At 44.8% G+C, this 16,786-nt stretch overlaps 1 protein-coding gene across 1 annotated transcript in view; it reads right to left on the bottom strand.

Annotated features, from left to right (window-relative positions):
* Window positions 1–16,786, bottom strand: part of LOC118400449 (lysyl oxidase homolog 2A-like) — a 69,884-nt gene that overhangs the window by 321 nt on the left and 52,777 nt on the right. Inside the window, exons 9-13 of the mRNA XM_035797337.2 lie at window positions 11,027–11,192; window positions 9,522–9,762; window positions 9,107–9,222; window positions 8,720–8,856; window positions 2,860–2,971 (exon numbers count right to left, since the gene is read on the bottom strand). Coding sequence (XP_035653230.1) covers window positions 2,860–2,971; window positions 8,720–8,856; window positions 9,107–9,222; window positions 9,522–9,762; window positions 11,027–11,192 — 772 coding nt within the window. The remainder of the gene's footprint in view (window positions 1–2,859; window positions 2,972–8,719; window positions 8,857–9,106; window positions 9,223–9,521; window positions 9,763–11,026; window positions 11,193–16,786) is intronic.

Here is a 16,786-nt window from a genome sequence, read left to right as displayed (position 1 = left end):
AGGCTACAACTTGGCTACACGACTACAGAAGCCCTTGCTACTTAAATAACTGGCAGACCATTGCTGTCCTATGACTTGTTCCTCTTCAAGTTCCCATTGTTTTTTGTTGATGCCAGTGTAGCACTCAAGTGTGTGAATAACACTGTAGGGTTGACCCAAACCATACTATGCAGGCGTGGATATTTTCTTTTCACATTGTATTTTCTATCATGGTCCCAACAACTATGGTGGGTGGCCGTGTAATAAGGCTGACCCAGTACAGCTCGGGTTGGCTCCTTTTGGTCCTGTAGTGTGAATCAGGCACCAGTTTCAAAGGGAATGGGGCGTTGCGTTACTGTGCGGTTTGGGGTGTCGACAGGTCTTACTGTATTTTAACTTCGGAATTTGTTATAACCCAAACACTTAACAGATCATTTTAGCTTACCCTGGTTGCGTCCATTTATAGATGGATAAAGTTGATAATACACGGGTTGTATAATTCCTATTATAAACTGGATGGTTTGAGCCCTGAATGCTGAATGGCTGAAAGCTGTGGTATATCAGACCGTATACCACGGGTATGACAAAACATTTACTTTTACTGCTCTAATTACGTTGGTAACCAGTTTATAATAGCAGTAAGGCACCTCTGGAGTTTGGTATATGACCAATATACCACGGCTAACGGCTGTATCCAGGCACTCCGCGTTGCCTCATGCTTATGAACAGTCCTCATCTGTGGTATATTGGCCATATACCACACCCTCTCGAGGCGTATTGTGTAATTAAGCCTAATTTATACATTGCATACTTGCGTAGCAAAAGGAAAACGGAAAGAAAAAAATGTCCGCAGATGCAATTACAACTCGACAAAACTATTCAGGATCGCCATGTTGAACAATTAATAAAATGGTTGATTTCTAATGCTAAAAACTCACTCAAACATTTTCTAAAACATTCAAGCTGAATGATAAAATGTTACTTGTTTATGTTTATAAGCATTTTTCCAGGGGGATTTAAATAAAATAGAATGCAATTATTATATAGAGTTCTGTTATATGCCATTGTTTTTTATGGTATACTGTACCAGTCAAAAGTTTGGCCCCACCTACTAATTCAAGGGTTTTTCTTTATTTTTACTATTTTCTACATTGAATAATAATAATAATAATAATAGTGAAGATGTCAAAACTGAAATAACACATATGGAATCATGTAGTAACATCAAAATGTATTTTATATTTGAGGTTTTTCAAAGTAGCCACTCTTAGATGACAGCTTTGCATACTATCAACCAGCATCACCTGGAATGCTTTTCCAACTGTCTTGAAGGAGTTCCCACATATGCTGAGCACTTGTTGGCTGCTTTTCTTTCACTCTGCGGTCCAAACCATCTCAATTGGGTTGAGGTCGGGTGATTGTGGAGGCCAGGTCATCTGATGCAGCACTCCATCACTGTCCTTCTTGGTCAAATAGCCCTTACACAGCCTGGAGGTGTGTTGTGTCATTGTCTTGGTGAAAAACAAATGATTGTCCCACTAAGCGCAAACCATATGGGATGGTGTATCGCTGCAGAATGCTGTGGTAGCCATGCTGGTTAAGTGTGCCTTGAATTATAAATAAATCACTGACAGTGTCACCAGCAAAGCACCACCACACCTCCTCCATGCATCATGTTGTGAACCACACATGTGAAGATTACCCATTCACCTACTCTGTCTCACAAAGACATGGCAGTTGGAACCAAAAATCGCAAATTTGAACTCATCAGAACAAAGGACAGATTTCCATCATGTTTCTTTGACCAAGCAGGTCTATTCTTATTGGTGTGGTTTCTTTGTAGCAATTCGACCATGAAGGCCTGATTCACGCAGTCTCCTCTGAACAGTTGATGTGTCTGTTACTTGAAATCTGAAGCATTTATTTGGGCTGCAATCTGAGGTGCAGTTAACTCTAAAGAACTTATCCTCTGCAGCAGAGGTAACTGGGTCTTCCTTTCCTGTGGCGGTCCTCATGAGAGCCAGTTTAATCATAGCGCCAGATGGTTTTTGCCACTGCACTTGAAGTTCTTGAAATGTTTCAGATTGACTGACCATGTCTTAAAGTAATGGACTGTTGTTTCTCTGTGCTTATTTGAGCTGTTCCTGCCATAATATGGGCTGTCTTCTGTACACCACCCCTACCTTGTCACAACAGAAATGATTGGCTTAAATGCATTAAGGAAAGAAATTCCACAAATAAGCTTTTAACAAAGGAACACCTGTTAATTTAAATGCATTCCAGGTAACTACCTCATGAAGCTGCTTGGGATAATAATACCAAGAGTGTGCAAAGCTGTCATCAAGGCAAAGGGTGGCTACTTCGATAAAATATTTTGATTTGTTTAACAGTTTTGGTTACTACATGATTCCATATGTGTAATTTCATAGTTTTGATGTCTTTACTGTTTTTCTACATTGTAGAAAATACTAAAAATAAAGAAAAACCCTGGAATGAGTAGGTGTGTCAACTATTGACTGTGTGTACATGTGTGTATATATTATTATTTTTACTGTCCATTGTAATGGCCAACATTACGATCCAGCAGAGGAAATTTGAAATCTGTCTCTCCAGTTTGTAAGACTAACCTTAAAGCACACGTGTTTGGGGACCATCCCTTGTGAATATGTTAATATTATCAGTAAATTGTCTCATGAAAATGTTTTAGAATTTTGCGAATGCCTTTTCACCAATTTATTTACTAAATGAATGTAAGCGTCTTTGGAATGTGGTCATTTGTTATCCATAGAAAAAAGGTCTTTGAACATGAAAAGTTCATTGTGTCCATCGCATTCAATACTGTTGTAGCCAGTAATCGCCACTGTTGTCATCGTCTCTCACCTATATGACAGTTGTACATCCATATCCGGTGGCCATCGTATCGACACCTGCACTTCATAATGTTGTTGGTGTAGTCGGACTCTGCCACCTCATAGTTGGGGTTGATTACAACCTGGGGAGAGACAACATAAACTCAGCAAAAAAAGAAACGTCCTCTCACTGTCAGTGTTTCTTTTCAGCAAACTTAACGTGTAAATATTTGTATGAACATAAGATTCAACAACTGAGACATAAACTGAACAATTTCCACAGACGTGACTAACAGAAATGTAATAATGTGTCCCTGAACAAAGGGGGGGGGGGTTGCCTATTTTTGCTGTGAGATATCCCACTCATCCACCAAGGCACCTGCAAGTTCCTGGACAGTTCTGGGGGCATGGCCCTGGCCCTCACCCTCCGATCCAACAGGTCCCAGATGTGCTCAATGGGATTGAGAGTCGGGCTCTTCGTTGGCCATGGCAGAACACTGATATTCCTGTCTTGCAGGAAATTACGCACAGAATGAGCAGTATGGCTGGTGGCATTGTCATGCTGGAGGGTCATGGAAGGGTACCACATGAGGGAGGAGGATATCTTCCCTGTAACGCACAGCGTTGAGATTGCCTGCAATGACAAGCTCAGTCCAATGATGCTGTGACACAACGTCCCAGACCATGACGGACCCGCCACCTCCAAATCGATCCCGTTCCATAGTACATGCCTCGGTGTAACGCTCATTCCTTCGACGATAAACGCGAATCCGACCATCACCCCTTGTGAGACAAAACCGTGACTCGTCAGTGAAGAGCACTTTTTGCCAGTCCTGTCTGATCCAGCGACGGTGGGTTTGTGCCCATAGGCGATGTTGTTGCCGGTGATGTCTGGTGAGGACCTGCCTAACAACAGGCCTACAAGCCCTCAGTCCAGCCTCTCTCAGCCTATTGCGGACAGTCTGAGCACTGATGGAGGGATTATGCGTTCCTGGTGTAACTCAGGCAGTTGTTGCCATGCTGTACCTGTCCTGCAGGTGTGATGTTCGGATGTACTGATCCTGTGCAGGTGTTGTTACACGTGGTCTGCCACTGCGAGGATGATCAGCTGTCTGTCCTGTCTCCCTGTAGCTCTGTCTTAGGTGTCTCACAGTACGGACATTGCAATTTATTACCCTGGCCACATCTGCAGTCCTCATGCATCCTTGCAGCATGCCTAAGGCACGTTCACGCAGATGAGCAGGGGCCCTGGGCATCTTTATTTAGGTGTTTTTCAGAGTCCATAGAAAGGCCTCTTTTAGTGTCTTGAGTTTTCATAACAGTTTTTTATTTCACCTTTTATTTAACCAGGTAGGCTAGTTGAGAACAAGTTCTCATTTGCAACTGCGACCTGGCTAAGATAAAGCATAACAGTGTGAACAGACAACACAGAGTTACACATGGAGTAAACAATAAACAAGTCAATAACATAGTAGAGAAAAAATTATCTATATACATTGTGTGCAAAAGGCATGAGGAGGTAGGCAATAAATAGGCCATAGCAGTGGATAATTACAATTTAGCAGATTAACACGAGTGATAAATGATCAGATGAACATGTGCAGGTAGAGATAATGGTGTGCAAAATAGCAGAAAGGTAAATAAAATAAAAACAGTATGGGGATGAGGTAGGTAAATTGGGTGGGCTATATACCGATGGACTATGTACAGCTGCAGCGATCGGTTAGCGGCTCAGATAGCAGAGGTTTAAAGTTGGTGAGGGAGATAAAAGTCTCCAACTTCAGAGATTTTTGCAATTCGTTCCAGTTGCAGGCAGCAGAGAACTGGAAGGAAATGCGGCCAAATGAGGTTTTGGCTTTAGGGATGATCAGTGAGATACACCTGCTGGAGCACGTGCTACGGGTGGGTGTTTTGCCATCGTGACTAGTGAACTGAGATAAGACGGAGCTTTACCTAGCATAGACTTGTAGATGACCTGGAGCCAGTGGGTCTTGCGATGAACATGTAGCGAGGGCCAGCAGACTAGAGCATACAGGTCGCAGTGGTGGGTGGTATAAGGTGCTTTAGTAACAAAACGGATGGCACTGATGAACTGCATCCAGTTTGCTGAGTAGAGTATTGGAAGCTATTTTGTAGATGACATCGCCAAAGTCGAGAATCGGTAGGATAGTCAGTTTTACTAGGGTAAGTTTGGTGGCGTGAGTGAAGGAGGCTTTGTTGCGAAATAGAAAGCCGACTCTAGATTTGATTTTGGATTGGAGATGTTTAATATGAGTCTGAAAGGAGAGTTTACAGTCTAGCCAGACACCTAGGTACTTATAGATGTTCACATATTCTAGGTCGGAGTCGACCATCCAGGATGGTGATGCTAGTTGGGCATGCGGGTGCAGGCAGCGAACGGTTGAAAAGCAGGCATTTGGTTTTACAAGTGTTTAAGAGCAGGTGGAGGCCACGGGAGGAGTGTTGTATGGCATTGAAGCTCATTTGGAGGTTGGATAGCACAGTGTCCAAGGAAGGGCCAGAAGTATAGAGAATGGTGTCGTCTGCGTAGAGGTGGATCAGGGAATCGCCCGCAGCAAGAGCAACATCATTGATATATACAGAGAAAAGAGTCGGCCCGAGAATTAAACCCTGTGGTACCCCCATAGAGACTGCCAGAGGACCGGACAACATGCCCTCCGATTTGACACACTGAACTCTGTCTGCAAAGTAGTTGGTGAACCAGGCAAGGCAGTCATTAGAAAAACCGAGGCTACTGAGTCTGCCGATAAGAATATGGCGATTGACAGAGTCGAAAGCCTTGGCCAGGTCAATGAAGACGGCTGCACAGTACTGTCTTTTATCGATGGCGGTTATTAGTACCTTGAGCATGGCTGAGGTGCACCCGTGACCGACTCGGAAACCGGATTGCACAGCGGAGAAGGTACGGTGGGATTCGAGATGGTCAGTGATCTGTTTGTTGACTTGGCTTTCGAAGACCTTAGATAGGCAGGGCAGGATGGATATAGGTCTGTAACAGTTTGGGTCCAGGGTGTGTCTCCCTTTGAAGAGGGGGATGACCGTGGCAGCTTTCCCATCCTTGGGGATCTCAGATGATACGAAGGAGAGGTTGAACAGACTAGTAAATAGGGGTTGTGACAATGGCGGCGGACAGTTTCAGAAATAGAGGGTCCAGATTGTCAAGCCCAGCTGATTTGTATGGGTCCAGGTTTTGCAGCTCTTTTAGAACATCTGCTATCTGGATTTGGGTAAAGGAGAAGCAAGGGAGGCTTGGTCTAGTAGCCAGGAGGAAGGCATGGCCAGCCGTTGAGAAATGCTTGTTGAAGTTTTCGATTATCACGGATTTATCGGTGGTGACCGTGTTACTTAGCCTCAGTGCCATGGGCAGCTGGGAGGAGGTGTTCTTATTCTCCATGAACTTTAGTGTCCCAGAATGTTTTGGAGTTAGAGCTACAGGATGCAAATTTCTGCTTGAAAAAGCTGGCCTTTGCTTTCATGACTAACTGCGTGTATTGGTTCCTGACTTCCCTGAACAGTTGCATATCGTGGGGACTATTCGATGCTATTGCAGTCCGCCACAGAATGTTGTTGTGCTGGTCGAGGGCAGTCAGGTCTGGAGTGAACCAAGGGCTATATCTGTTCTTAGTTCTGCATTTTTTGAACGGAGCATGCTTGTCTAAGATAGTGAGGAAGTTACTTTTAAAGAATGACCAGGCATCCTCAACTGACAGGATGAGGTCAATATCCTTCCAGGATACCTGGGCCAGGTCGATTAGAAAGGCCTGCTCGCAGAAGTGTTTTAGGGAGTGTTTGACAGTGATGAGGTGTGGTCGTTTGACCGCGGACCCGTAGCGGATACAGGCAATGAGGCAGTGATCGCTGAGATCCTGATTGAAGACAGCAGAGGTGTATTTGGAGGGCATGTTGGTCAGGATAATGTCTATTAGGGTGCCCATGTTTATGGATTTAGGGTTGTACCTGGTGGGTTCCTTGATGATTTGTGTGAGATTGAGGGCATCTAGCTTAGATTGTAGGACTGCTGGGGTGTTAAGCATATCCCAGTTTAGGTCACCTAACAGAACAAACTCTGAAGCTATATGGGGGGCAATCAATTCACAGATGGTGTCCAGGGCACAGCTGGGAGCTGAAGGGGGTCGGTAGCAGGTGGCAACAGTGATTGACTTATTTCTGGAGAGATTAATTTTTTTAATTAGAAGTTCGAACTGTTTGGGCATAGACCTGGAAAGTATGACAGAACTTTGCAGGCTATCTCTGCAGTAGATTGCAACTCCTCCTCCTTTGGCAGTTCTATCTTGACAGAAAGTGTTATAGTTGGGTATGGAAATCTCAGAATTTTTAGTGGCCTTCCTAAGCCAGGATTCAGACACGGCAAGGACATCAGGGTTGGCAGAGTGTGCTAAAGCAGTGAGTAAGACAAACTTAAGGAGGAGGCTTCTGCCTGGGGACATGCAGGGCCTGGGTTTACCTCCACAGGAGTAGGATGCGGGTGCGGCTAAAGGCTATCAACTGGTCGCCTAGAGCATTGGGGACAAGGAATAAAAGGAGCAGATTTATGGGCGTGGTAGAATATATTCAGGGCATAATGTGCAGACAGGGGTATGGTGGGGTGCGGGTACAGCGGCGTTAAGCCCAGGCACTGGGTGATGATAAGAGAGGTATCTCTGGCTCACGGCTAACTGGTGCTAGCTTCGTGGCAGTGGCGTTAGCCACTATAACCAATCGGTAGCAGCAGTGATCCGGTGCCAGGGTCCAGAGTTTACAGCAAGGATCCAGTGGAGTATTGGGCTCTAGCCGTGTATGAGTGGGGTTCGGGTGAACAGCTGAGTAGGCCGGGAGGTGGGCCTCAGGGATAGCTTCGGTACTGGGTGCCACGGAGGGTGCAAGCTAGCTGTGAAGATTAGAAGTAGTGGCCCAGGTATTACATCAGGAATCTGGCGTTGTTGTGGAGAGACAGTCCGATACTGGTAGATTGGCGATTAATATCCAGGCTAAGAACAGGGCTGGTATTTGTGCAGAAGGTAAAAGACGCTAGCAGTGGCTAACAATGACTAAATAGCTTGTAGCTAATTAGCTGGTTAGCTTTTGGAGGTTCTTGAATGTGTTCTAAAGTTAAAAAATAATAGCGATTCCGTATCACATTGGGTGAGGCAGGTTACCGGAAGGTATATTAGAATTAAAAATCTAAAAGAGATTGGGATTTTTTTTTTTAAATATATACAAAAAATACAAAAGTACACGAGAGGACGAACAAAACACGTCTACACTGCTACGCCATCTTATTTGCCTTATTATGTGACCTTATTTGCCTAAGCTGTTAGTGTCTTAACGACCATTCCACAGGTGCATGTTCATTAATTATTTGTGGTTCATTGAACAAGCATGGGAAACAGTGTTTAAACCCTTTACAATGAAGATGCGTGAAGTTATTTGGATTTTTAAGAATTATCTTTGAAAGATGGGGTCCTGGAAAAGGGACATTTATTTTTTTGCTGAGTTTATTTATGATGTCATCAGATAACCCAGATACTCTTGCGAATACCAAAATAGGCATCTGTGTTTGCAGCAACTATTAGTGAAATTGTAACAATATTAAAATGCTGGGAAAGTGACAAGCTGAATGATTAAATGTGAATTGCTTTTAAATGAATGACTCATGTAATCCCCATGGAACCAGAAGTGATTAGAAGAACTGTAACTACTCTCAGTTTATTATAAGATTCTCATGTAAGACAAGCACCTTGCTCCTATTTCATATTTGGATGTATAGAATCACATGCCTATTGTAATATAATTGTTATTTTAAATTAAAACTGGGGGGTATGGGGGGGAAACAAGTTTTGAAAGAATAAAAAATCAATTAAGATGCTCACCTGGAAGATGTAGTCTCCTGGCACGACGTCTGTCACGTCTATCCACTGACAGTCGATGTCGTGTCTGTACGTATCCCAGCAACCAACAGTGATGCCCTGCTGTCCGAAGTTAGCACACTCGTACCTCTTCTCAGTACCTGCCCGGCCAGAGAGAACAGTGAATAGCGTTAGATTGACCTACAGTAACACTCTTCACTGTTGTCTCCGACCTACAGTAACACACTTCACTGTTATCTCCGGAGACAACAGTGAAGTCTTATTGTAGGTCGGAGACAGCAATGAAGAGTGTTAGAGCAGAGAATCAGGAACGTATTCGAGGTTTGTCGTGATATGAATCACTTGTTTTACACAAAGCCTTTTTACCCCTTTCACATTAAAGCTCTTTACCCTCTTCACATTGGGTGTCCTCCAGACAGAAACTGGCCTTGTGTCCCTCTGCTACCTTGGTGCCATTGAGGCTCAGCAGGTCATAGTGGGTGAACACCTCCATGCTGTGGTAGTGTCTGGACCGGGAGATAGACAGTCAATCATGTTCATCACCACCACCCTCATCATCATAACGAGCCTCTGTACAACCACAGCAGGCACTGCCTCAAGATGACCACAAATGTATGATCTCATAAGACTGCAAAAATGACTTTTATTCCAGCACTGTGATTGTTCTCAACTCATGTAACACTCACAAAGAGTTCCTGCTCATGATGCTTGTTTGCATGCTATTGTCCAGCCCCCTTTATCATAGCTTCCACTACTTAACTAAATTGCTAAACTGAAGGACCAAAGAATTCATCCTCCACTTTACCTGTGGCAGTCGTGCCAGACCCAGGAGTTGTGTGCAGCCCTGGGGCGGAAGTCGGACTGTCCGTTGTTGTGGATCTGGGAGGAGAAGCGCATCAGGCGACGGTAGGAGGAGGGTGTGGCTGTGGCAGCGCTGCTGGACAGACAGTGCTCCTCGTTGGCACACTGCAGTATGTACATTGGCCGGTCCTCCAGGTATGTGGTGTGTTCCACCACCTGAGCGTTGAGAACCAAGTCTGGGGCCGCTGCATGCCAGGGCGGGAGAGGTCGTTAGTTTATTTTTATTTTCAATCACTTTGGTACATTGTTCAGATGTAAGTGGTATATAACTGACAACACTTGTAATTCCCTTATTTTTAAGAACATTTAATTGTTCATTCGTTGGGGTTTCACATCTTTCACCCTGGAGTAAAAAGTTTCATGAAATACAATGAGAACGTTTAGTGTTGTCACTAATACAACATTTAGTCATTTTAACTACCATTTCATCTAATAGCAAAAAAATACAAGATACACATTTGTATCCAATGTCAGGTTGTGAGCATGTTGAGAAACATGTCAGTCTTAAGGTTTCATTATCCTTATACAGTACATAAGTAGTATAAATCATCAGAAATAGGGATATTGTCAAGTTGTTGGCTAGTGTAAAAACGTAGCACAGTGTTGTATGCCATTCTGCCCTGTGCAACATTGTACAAGATCACCTTTTCTACGTGACAAGTCAACTGATACACTATCGCCTGTCTCTGCTTGAAATTCATCAGCTTAGTGTATCAATAAAATTCAGATAATGAGTGGAATATATTTAAGCAATAAGGCCTGAGGGAGTGTGGTATATACCACGGCTAAGGGCTGTTCTTAGGCACGACACAGTGATGTGGAATGGTGATTTGATTGTTCATCATTACTAATCATCTAACTATTGCAGAGGTTGTATGTGTTGTGTTCCTGCAGTGGCACCTTGAGTATTAGGGCTGAGGGTTGGTCAGGAGTTTTTAGGGTCTTAGGGCTCTATTCAATCAGATCTGCTTTGGTCGACATCCGCATAGGGGTTGTTTTGACGTGTCGGAGGTAGAACTGCCAAATCCATAAGTGGCTCCTGGCATTATACCAAAAGTGGACATTGCCATTTGCTGCATGGAGTTGCATTAAGAGAAATCCCATGTAGCCTTGTTTACAAGTTGGACACTGGAATGTGAGATGTAATCTACACCCTGATTAGGCTGATAGAAACCCTCATGATTTTGTTTAATGATTTTAAATTTTAGCATCATTATTTCTATATAGCCTACACTTTCTTGTTTTGAACTTCTAACGCGAGTGGGCCGGGTGTGGCTTCGTGACAATGATCACAAGAGCAACTTCTCAACAATTTTACGGCTCCAACGCGGTTCTACCTCAGATACCGCCAAAACATCCACTATGCGGGTGTCTACCATCGCCGGTTAACTCTCGATCTGATTGAATCTAGACCTAAATTACAGACAGTAGTTATCATCAGTGACTTACACTCGGAGCAGGATACTCCAGCAGCGAAGCGCCCTCCCCCTCGAGGGCAGTGGAGGTGTTTCCCGTGATGGAGGCATTGGGCCAAAGTCATCTCCGTTCCTGAGCACCTGACCCCGCTCATCACCACGTCATCAGCCCTCACGTCTCCCGGCCAGTACCACGTCTCCTAGTAGGGAGAAATAACACCACACAGGCAAACTCATCAAACATAGGCCCAGATTCCATTCTCTAAACTCAAGAGGGGAAACTGTTAGTCATTTTACAACAAGAGGTTTCCCTATCTACATTTCCATCCCTTCAAGTCATGGACCTGCATAGCTATAGGGCGGCAGCTAGCGGTTTGAGCGCAGTATCCTAATGGTCGCTGGTTAAGATGGCGCCGAAGAGGATGTCTGACGTTTTACATGCCCCTAACCAATTGTGCTATTTTGTTAGTTTTTTTGTGTTGTTTGTAACTTACTTTTTCATTTATTTTATACACATATACACTGCTCAAAAAAATAAAGGGAACATTTAAACAACACAATGTAACTCCAAGTCAATCACACTTCTGTGAAATCAAACTGTCCACTTAGGAAGCAACACTGATTGACATTAAATGTCACATGCTGTTGTGCAAATGGAATAGACAACAGGTGGAAATTATAGGCAATTAGCAAGACACCACCAATAAAGGAGTGGTTCTGCAGGTGGTGACCACAGACCACTTCTCAGTTCCTATGCTTCCTGGCTGATGTTTTGGTCACTTTTGAATGCTGGCGGTGCTTTCACTCGAGTGGTAGTATGAGACGGAGTCTACAACCCAAACAAGTGGCTCAGGTAGTGCAGCTCATCCAGGATGGCACATTAATTTTTTATTTTTATTTCACCTTTTCACCTTTATTTAACCAGGTAGGCTAGTTGAGAACAAGTTCTCATTTGCAACTGCGACCTGGCCAAGATAAAGCATAGCAGTGTGAACAGACAACACAGAGTTACACATGGAGTAAACAATTAGCAAGTCAATAACACAGTAGAAAAAAATGGGCAGTCTATATACAATGTGTGCAAAAGGCATGAGGAGGTAGGCGAATAATACAATTTTGCAGATTAACACTGGAGTGATAAATGATCAGATGGGCATGTACAGGTAGAGATATTGGTGTGCAAAAGAGCAGAAAAGTAAATAAATAAAAACAGTATAAAAACAGTATGGGAATGAGGTAGGTGAAAAAGGGTGAGCTATTTACCTATAGACTATGTACAGCTGCAGCGATCGGTTAGCTGCTCGGATAGCTGATGTTTGAAGTTGGAGAGGGAGATAAAAGTCTCCAACTTCAGCGATTTTTGCAATTCGTTCCAGTCACAGGCAGCAGAGAACTGGAACGAAAGGCGGCCAAATGAGGTGTTGGCTTTAGGGATGATCAGTGAGATACACCTGCTGGAGCGCGTGCTACGGATGGGTGTTGCCATCGTGACCAGTGAACTGAGATAAGGCGGAGCTTTACCTAGCATGGACTTGTAGATGACCTGGAGCCAGTGGGTCTGGCGACGAATATGTAGTGAGGGCCAGCCGACTAGAGCATACAAGTCGCAGTGGTGGGTGGTATAAGGTGCTTTAGTGACAAAACGGATGGCACTGTGATAGACTGCATCCAGTTTGCTGAGTAGAGTGTTGGAAGCCATTTTGTAGATGACATCGCCGAAGTCGAGGATCGGTAGGATAGTCAGTTTTACTAGGGTAAGCTTGGCAGCGTGAGTGAAGGAGGCTTTGTTGCGGAATAGAAAGCCGACTCTGGATTTGATTTTTGATTGGAGATGTTTGATGTGAGTCTGGAAGGAGAGTTTGCAGTCTAGCCAGACACCTAGGTACTTATAGATGTCCACATATTCAAGGTTGGAACCATCCAGGGTGGTGATGCTAGTCGGGCATGCGGGTGCAGGCAGCGATCGGTTGAAAAGCATGCATTTGGTTTTACTCGCGTTTAAGAGCAGTTGGAGGCCACGGAAGGAGTGCTGTATGGCATTGAAGCTCGTTTGGAGGTTGGATAGCACAGTGTCCAATGACGGGCCGAAAGTATATAGAATGGTGTCGTCTGCGTAGAGGTGGATCAGGGAATCGCCCGCAGCAAGAGCAACATCATTGATATATACAGAGAAAAGAGTCGGCCCGAGAATTGAACCCTGTGGCACCCCCATAGAGACTGCCAGAGGACCGGACAGCATGCCCTCTGATTTGACACACTGAACTCTGTGGAGCTGTGGCAAGAAGGTTTGCTGTGTCTGTCAGCGTAGTGTCCAGAGCATGGAGATGCTACCAGGAGACAGGCCAGTACATCAGGAGACGTGGAGGAGGCCGTAGCAGGGCAACAACCCAGCAGCAGGACCGCTACCTCCGCCTTTGTGCAAGGAGGAGCAGGAGGAGCACTGCCAGAGCCCTGCAAAATGACCTCCAACAGGCCACAAATGTGCATGTGTCTGCTCAAACGGTCAGAAACAGACTCCATGAGGGTGGTATGAGGGCCCGACATCCACAGGTGGGGGTTGTGCTTACAGCCCAACACTGTGCAGGACTTTTGGCATTTGCCAGAGAACACCAAGATTGGCAAGTTCGCCATTGACGCCCTGTGCTCTTCACAGATGAAAGCAGGTTCACACTGAGCACGTGACAGATGTGACCGAGTCTGGAGACGCCGTGGAGAACGTTCTGCTGCCTGCAACATCCTCCAGCATGACCGGTTTGGCGGTGGGTCAGTCATGGTGTTGGGTGGCATTTCTTTGGGGGGCCGCACAGCCCTCCATGTGCTCACCAGAGGTAGCCTGACTGCCATTAGGTACCGAGATGAGATCCTCAGACCCCTTGTGAGACCATATGCTGGTGCGGTTGGCCCTGGGTTCCTCCTAATGCAAGACAATGCTAGACCTCATGTGGCTGGAGTGTGTCAGCCTTTCCTGCAAGAGGAAGGCATTGATGCTATGGACTGGCCCGCCCGTTCCCCAGACCTGAATCCAATTGAGTACATCTGGGACATCATGTCTCGCTCCATCCACCAACGCCACATTGCACCACAGACTGTCCAGGAGTTGGGCGGATGCTTTAGTCCAGGTCTGGGAGGAGATCCCTCAGGAGACCATCCGCCACCTCATCAGGAGCATGCCCAGGCGTTGTATTTTATTTTTTTATTTCACCTTTATTTAACCAGGTAGGCTAGTTGAGAACAAGTTCTCATTTGCAACTGCGACCTGGCCAAGATAAAGCATAGCAGTGTGAACAGACAACACAGAGTTACACATGGAGTAAACAATTAACAAGTCAATAACACAGTAGAAAAAAGGGGGAGTCTATATACATTGTGTGCAAAAGGCATGAGGAGGTAGGCGAATAATTACAATTTTGCAGATTAACACTGGAGTGATAAATGATCAGATGGTCATGTAAAGGTAGAGATATTGGTGTGCAAAAGAGCAGAAAAGTAAATAAATAAAAACAGTATGGGGATGAGGTAGGTGAAAATGGGTGGGCTATTTACCAATAGACTATGTACAGCTGCAGCGATTGGTTAGCTGCTCAGATAGCAGATGTTTGAAGTTGGTGAGGGAGATAAAAGTCTCCAACTTCAGCGATTTTTGGGAGGTCATACAGGCACGTGGAGGCCACACACACTACTGAGCCTCATTTTGACTTGTTTTAAGGACATTACATCAAAGTTGGATCAGCCTGTAGTGTGGTTTTCCACTTTAATTTTGAGTGTGACTCCAAATCCAGACCTCCATGGGTTGATAAATTTAATTTCCATTGATAATTTTTGTGTGATTTTGTTGTCAGCACATTCAACTATGTAACGAAAAAAGTATTTAATAAGAATATTTCATTCATTCAGATCTAGGATGTGTTATCTTAGTGTTCCCTTTATTTTTTTGAGCAGTGTATGTTATACATAATGTTGCTGCTACCGTCTTATGACAGAAAATAACTTTTGGACCTAAGAACATCACCACTAACTAGAAAAATGTTTTTCCTTGAACATGTCTGACGAAAAGGATATACTGCTCTCCCAGGAACAGGCCCAGATCCCCGTCATTTGCGTGAAGAAAAGACGGCGTAAAAGAGGACACAGATCAGGCTGCCTTCTGAGAATCCGTAGGCTAGCAAGTAAACTCCCACTGCCATCCATTCTACTTGCAATCATTGGAAAATAAAATGAATGACCTACGATTGCGATTATCCTACCAACGGAACATTAAGAACTATAATATCTTATATTTAACCGAGTCGTGGCTGAATGACGACACGGATAATATAGAGCTGGCGGGAATTTTCCATGCACCGGCAGAACAGAGAAACTACGTCTGGTAAGACGAGGGGTGGGGGTGTGTGTCTTTTTGTCAATAACAGCTGGTGCGTAATGTCTAATATTAAAGAAGTCTCGAAGTATTGCTCACCTGAGGTAGAGTACCTTATGATAAGCTGTAGACCACACTATCTACCATTTTTTGTAGCCATCTATTTACCTCCACAGAAAGATGCTGGCACTAAGACCACACTCAACCAACTCTATAAGGGCATAAGCAAACAAGAAAATGCTCACCCAGAAGTGGCGCTCCTAATGGCCGGGGACTTTAATGCAGGCAAACTTAAATCAGTTTTACCAAATTTTACCAGGATGTCACATAAGCAACCAGAGGAAAAAAACCTCTAGACCACCTTTACTTCACACGCATAGATGCATACAAAGCTCTCCCCCACCATCCATTTGGCAAATCTGACCATAATTCTATCCTCCTGATTCCTGCTTTCAAGCTAAAACTAAATAGCGGATGCTACGCTACAGGACTGTTATGCTAGCACAGACTGGAATATGTTCCGGGATTCATCCAATGGCATTGAGGAGTATACCACCTCAGTCATCGTCTTAATTAATAAGTGCATCGACGACGTCGTCCCCACAGTGACTGTATGTACATTAACCAACCAGAAGCCATGGATTACAGGCCTCATCCGCATTCGAGCTAAAAGCTAGAGCTGCTGCTTTCAAGGAGCGGGACACTAATCCGGACGCCTATAAGAAATCCCCCTATGCCCTCAGACGAACCATCAAACAAGCAAAGCGTCAATACAGGATTGTGATTGAATGCTACTGCACCAGCTCTGACACTCGAAAGATGTGGCAGGGCTTGAAAACTATTACGTACTGCAAAGGGAAACCCAGACGCGAGCTGCCGAGTGATGCAAGCCTACCAGACAAGCGAAATGCCTTTCATGCTCGCTTCGAGGCAGGCAACATTGAAGCATGCGCGAGAGCACCAGCTGTTGACTGTGTGATAACGCTCTCAGGAGCCGTTATGAGCAAGACCTTTAAACAGATCAACATACACAAAGCCGCGGGCCCAGATGGATTACCATGATGTGTACTCAAAGCATGCGCGGACCACCTGGCAAGTGTCTGTAATACCTACATGTTTCAAGCAGACCACCATAGCCCCTGGCCCAAGGAAGCGAAGGTAAACTGCCTAAATGATTACCGCCCGGTAGCACTCACGTCGGTAGCCATGAAGTGCTTTGAAAGGCTGGTCATGGCATCAACAGCATCCTCTCAGATACCCTAGACCCACTCCAATTTGCACACCGCCTCAACAGATCCACTGATGACACAATCTCAAATCACACTCCACACTGCCCTTTCCACCTGGACAAAAGGAACACCTATGTGAGAATGCTTTTCATTGACCACAGCTCAGTGTTCCAACACCATAGTGCCCATGAAGCTCATCACTAAGCTA

This window comes from Oncorhynchus keta, chromosome 21 (genome assembly GCF_023373465.1).
Source record: "Oncorhynchus keta strain PuntledgeMale-10-30-2019 chromosome 21, Oket_V2, whole genome shotgun sequence".
Classification (NCBI taxonomy): Eukaryota; Metazoa; Chordata; class Actinopteri; order Salmoniformes; family Salmonidae; genus Oncorhynchus; species Oncorhynchus keta.
The sequence above is the reverse complement of the archived record's forward strand: the minus strand, read 5'-3'. Positions and strand labels throughout refer to the sequence as shown.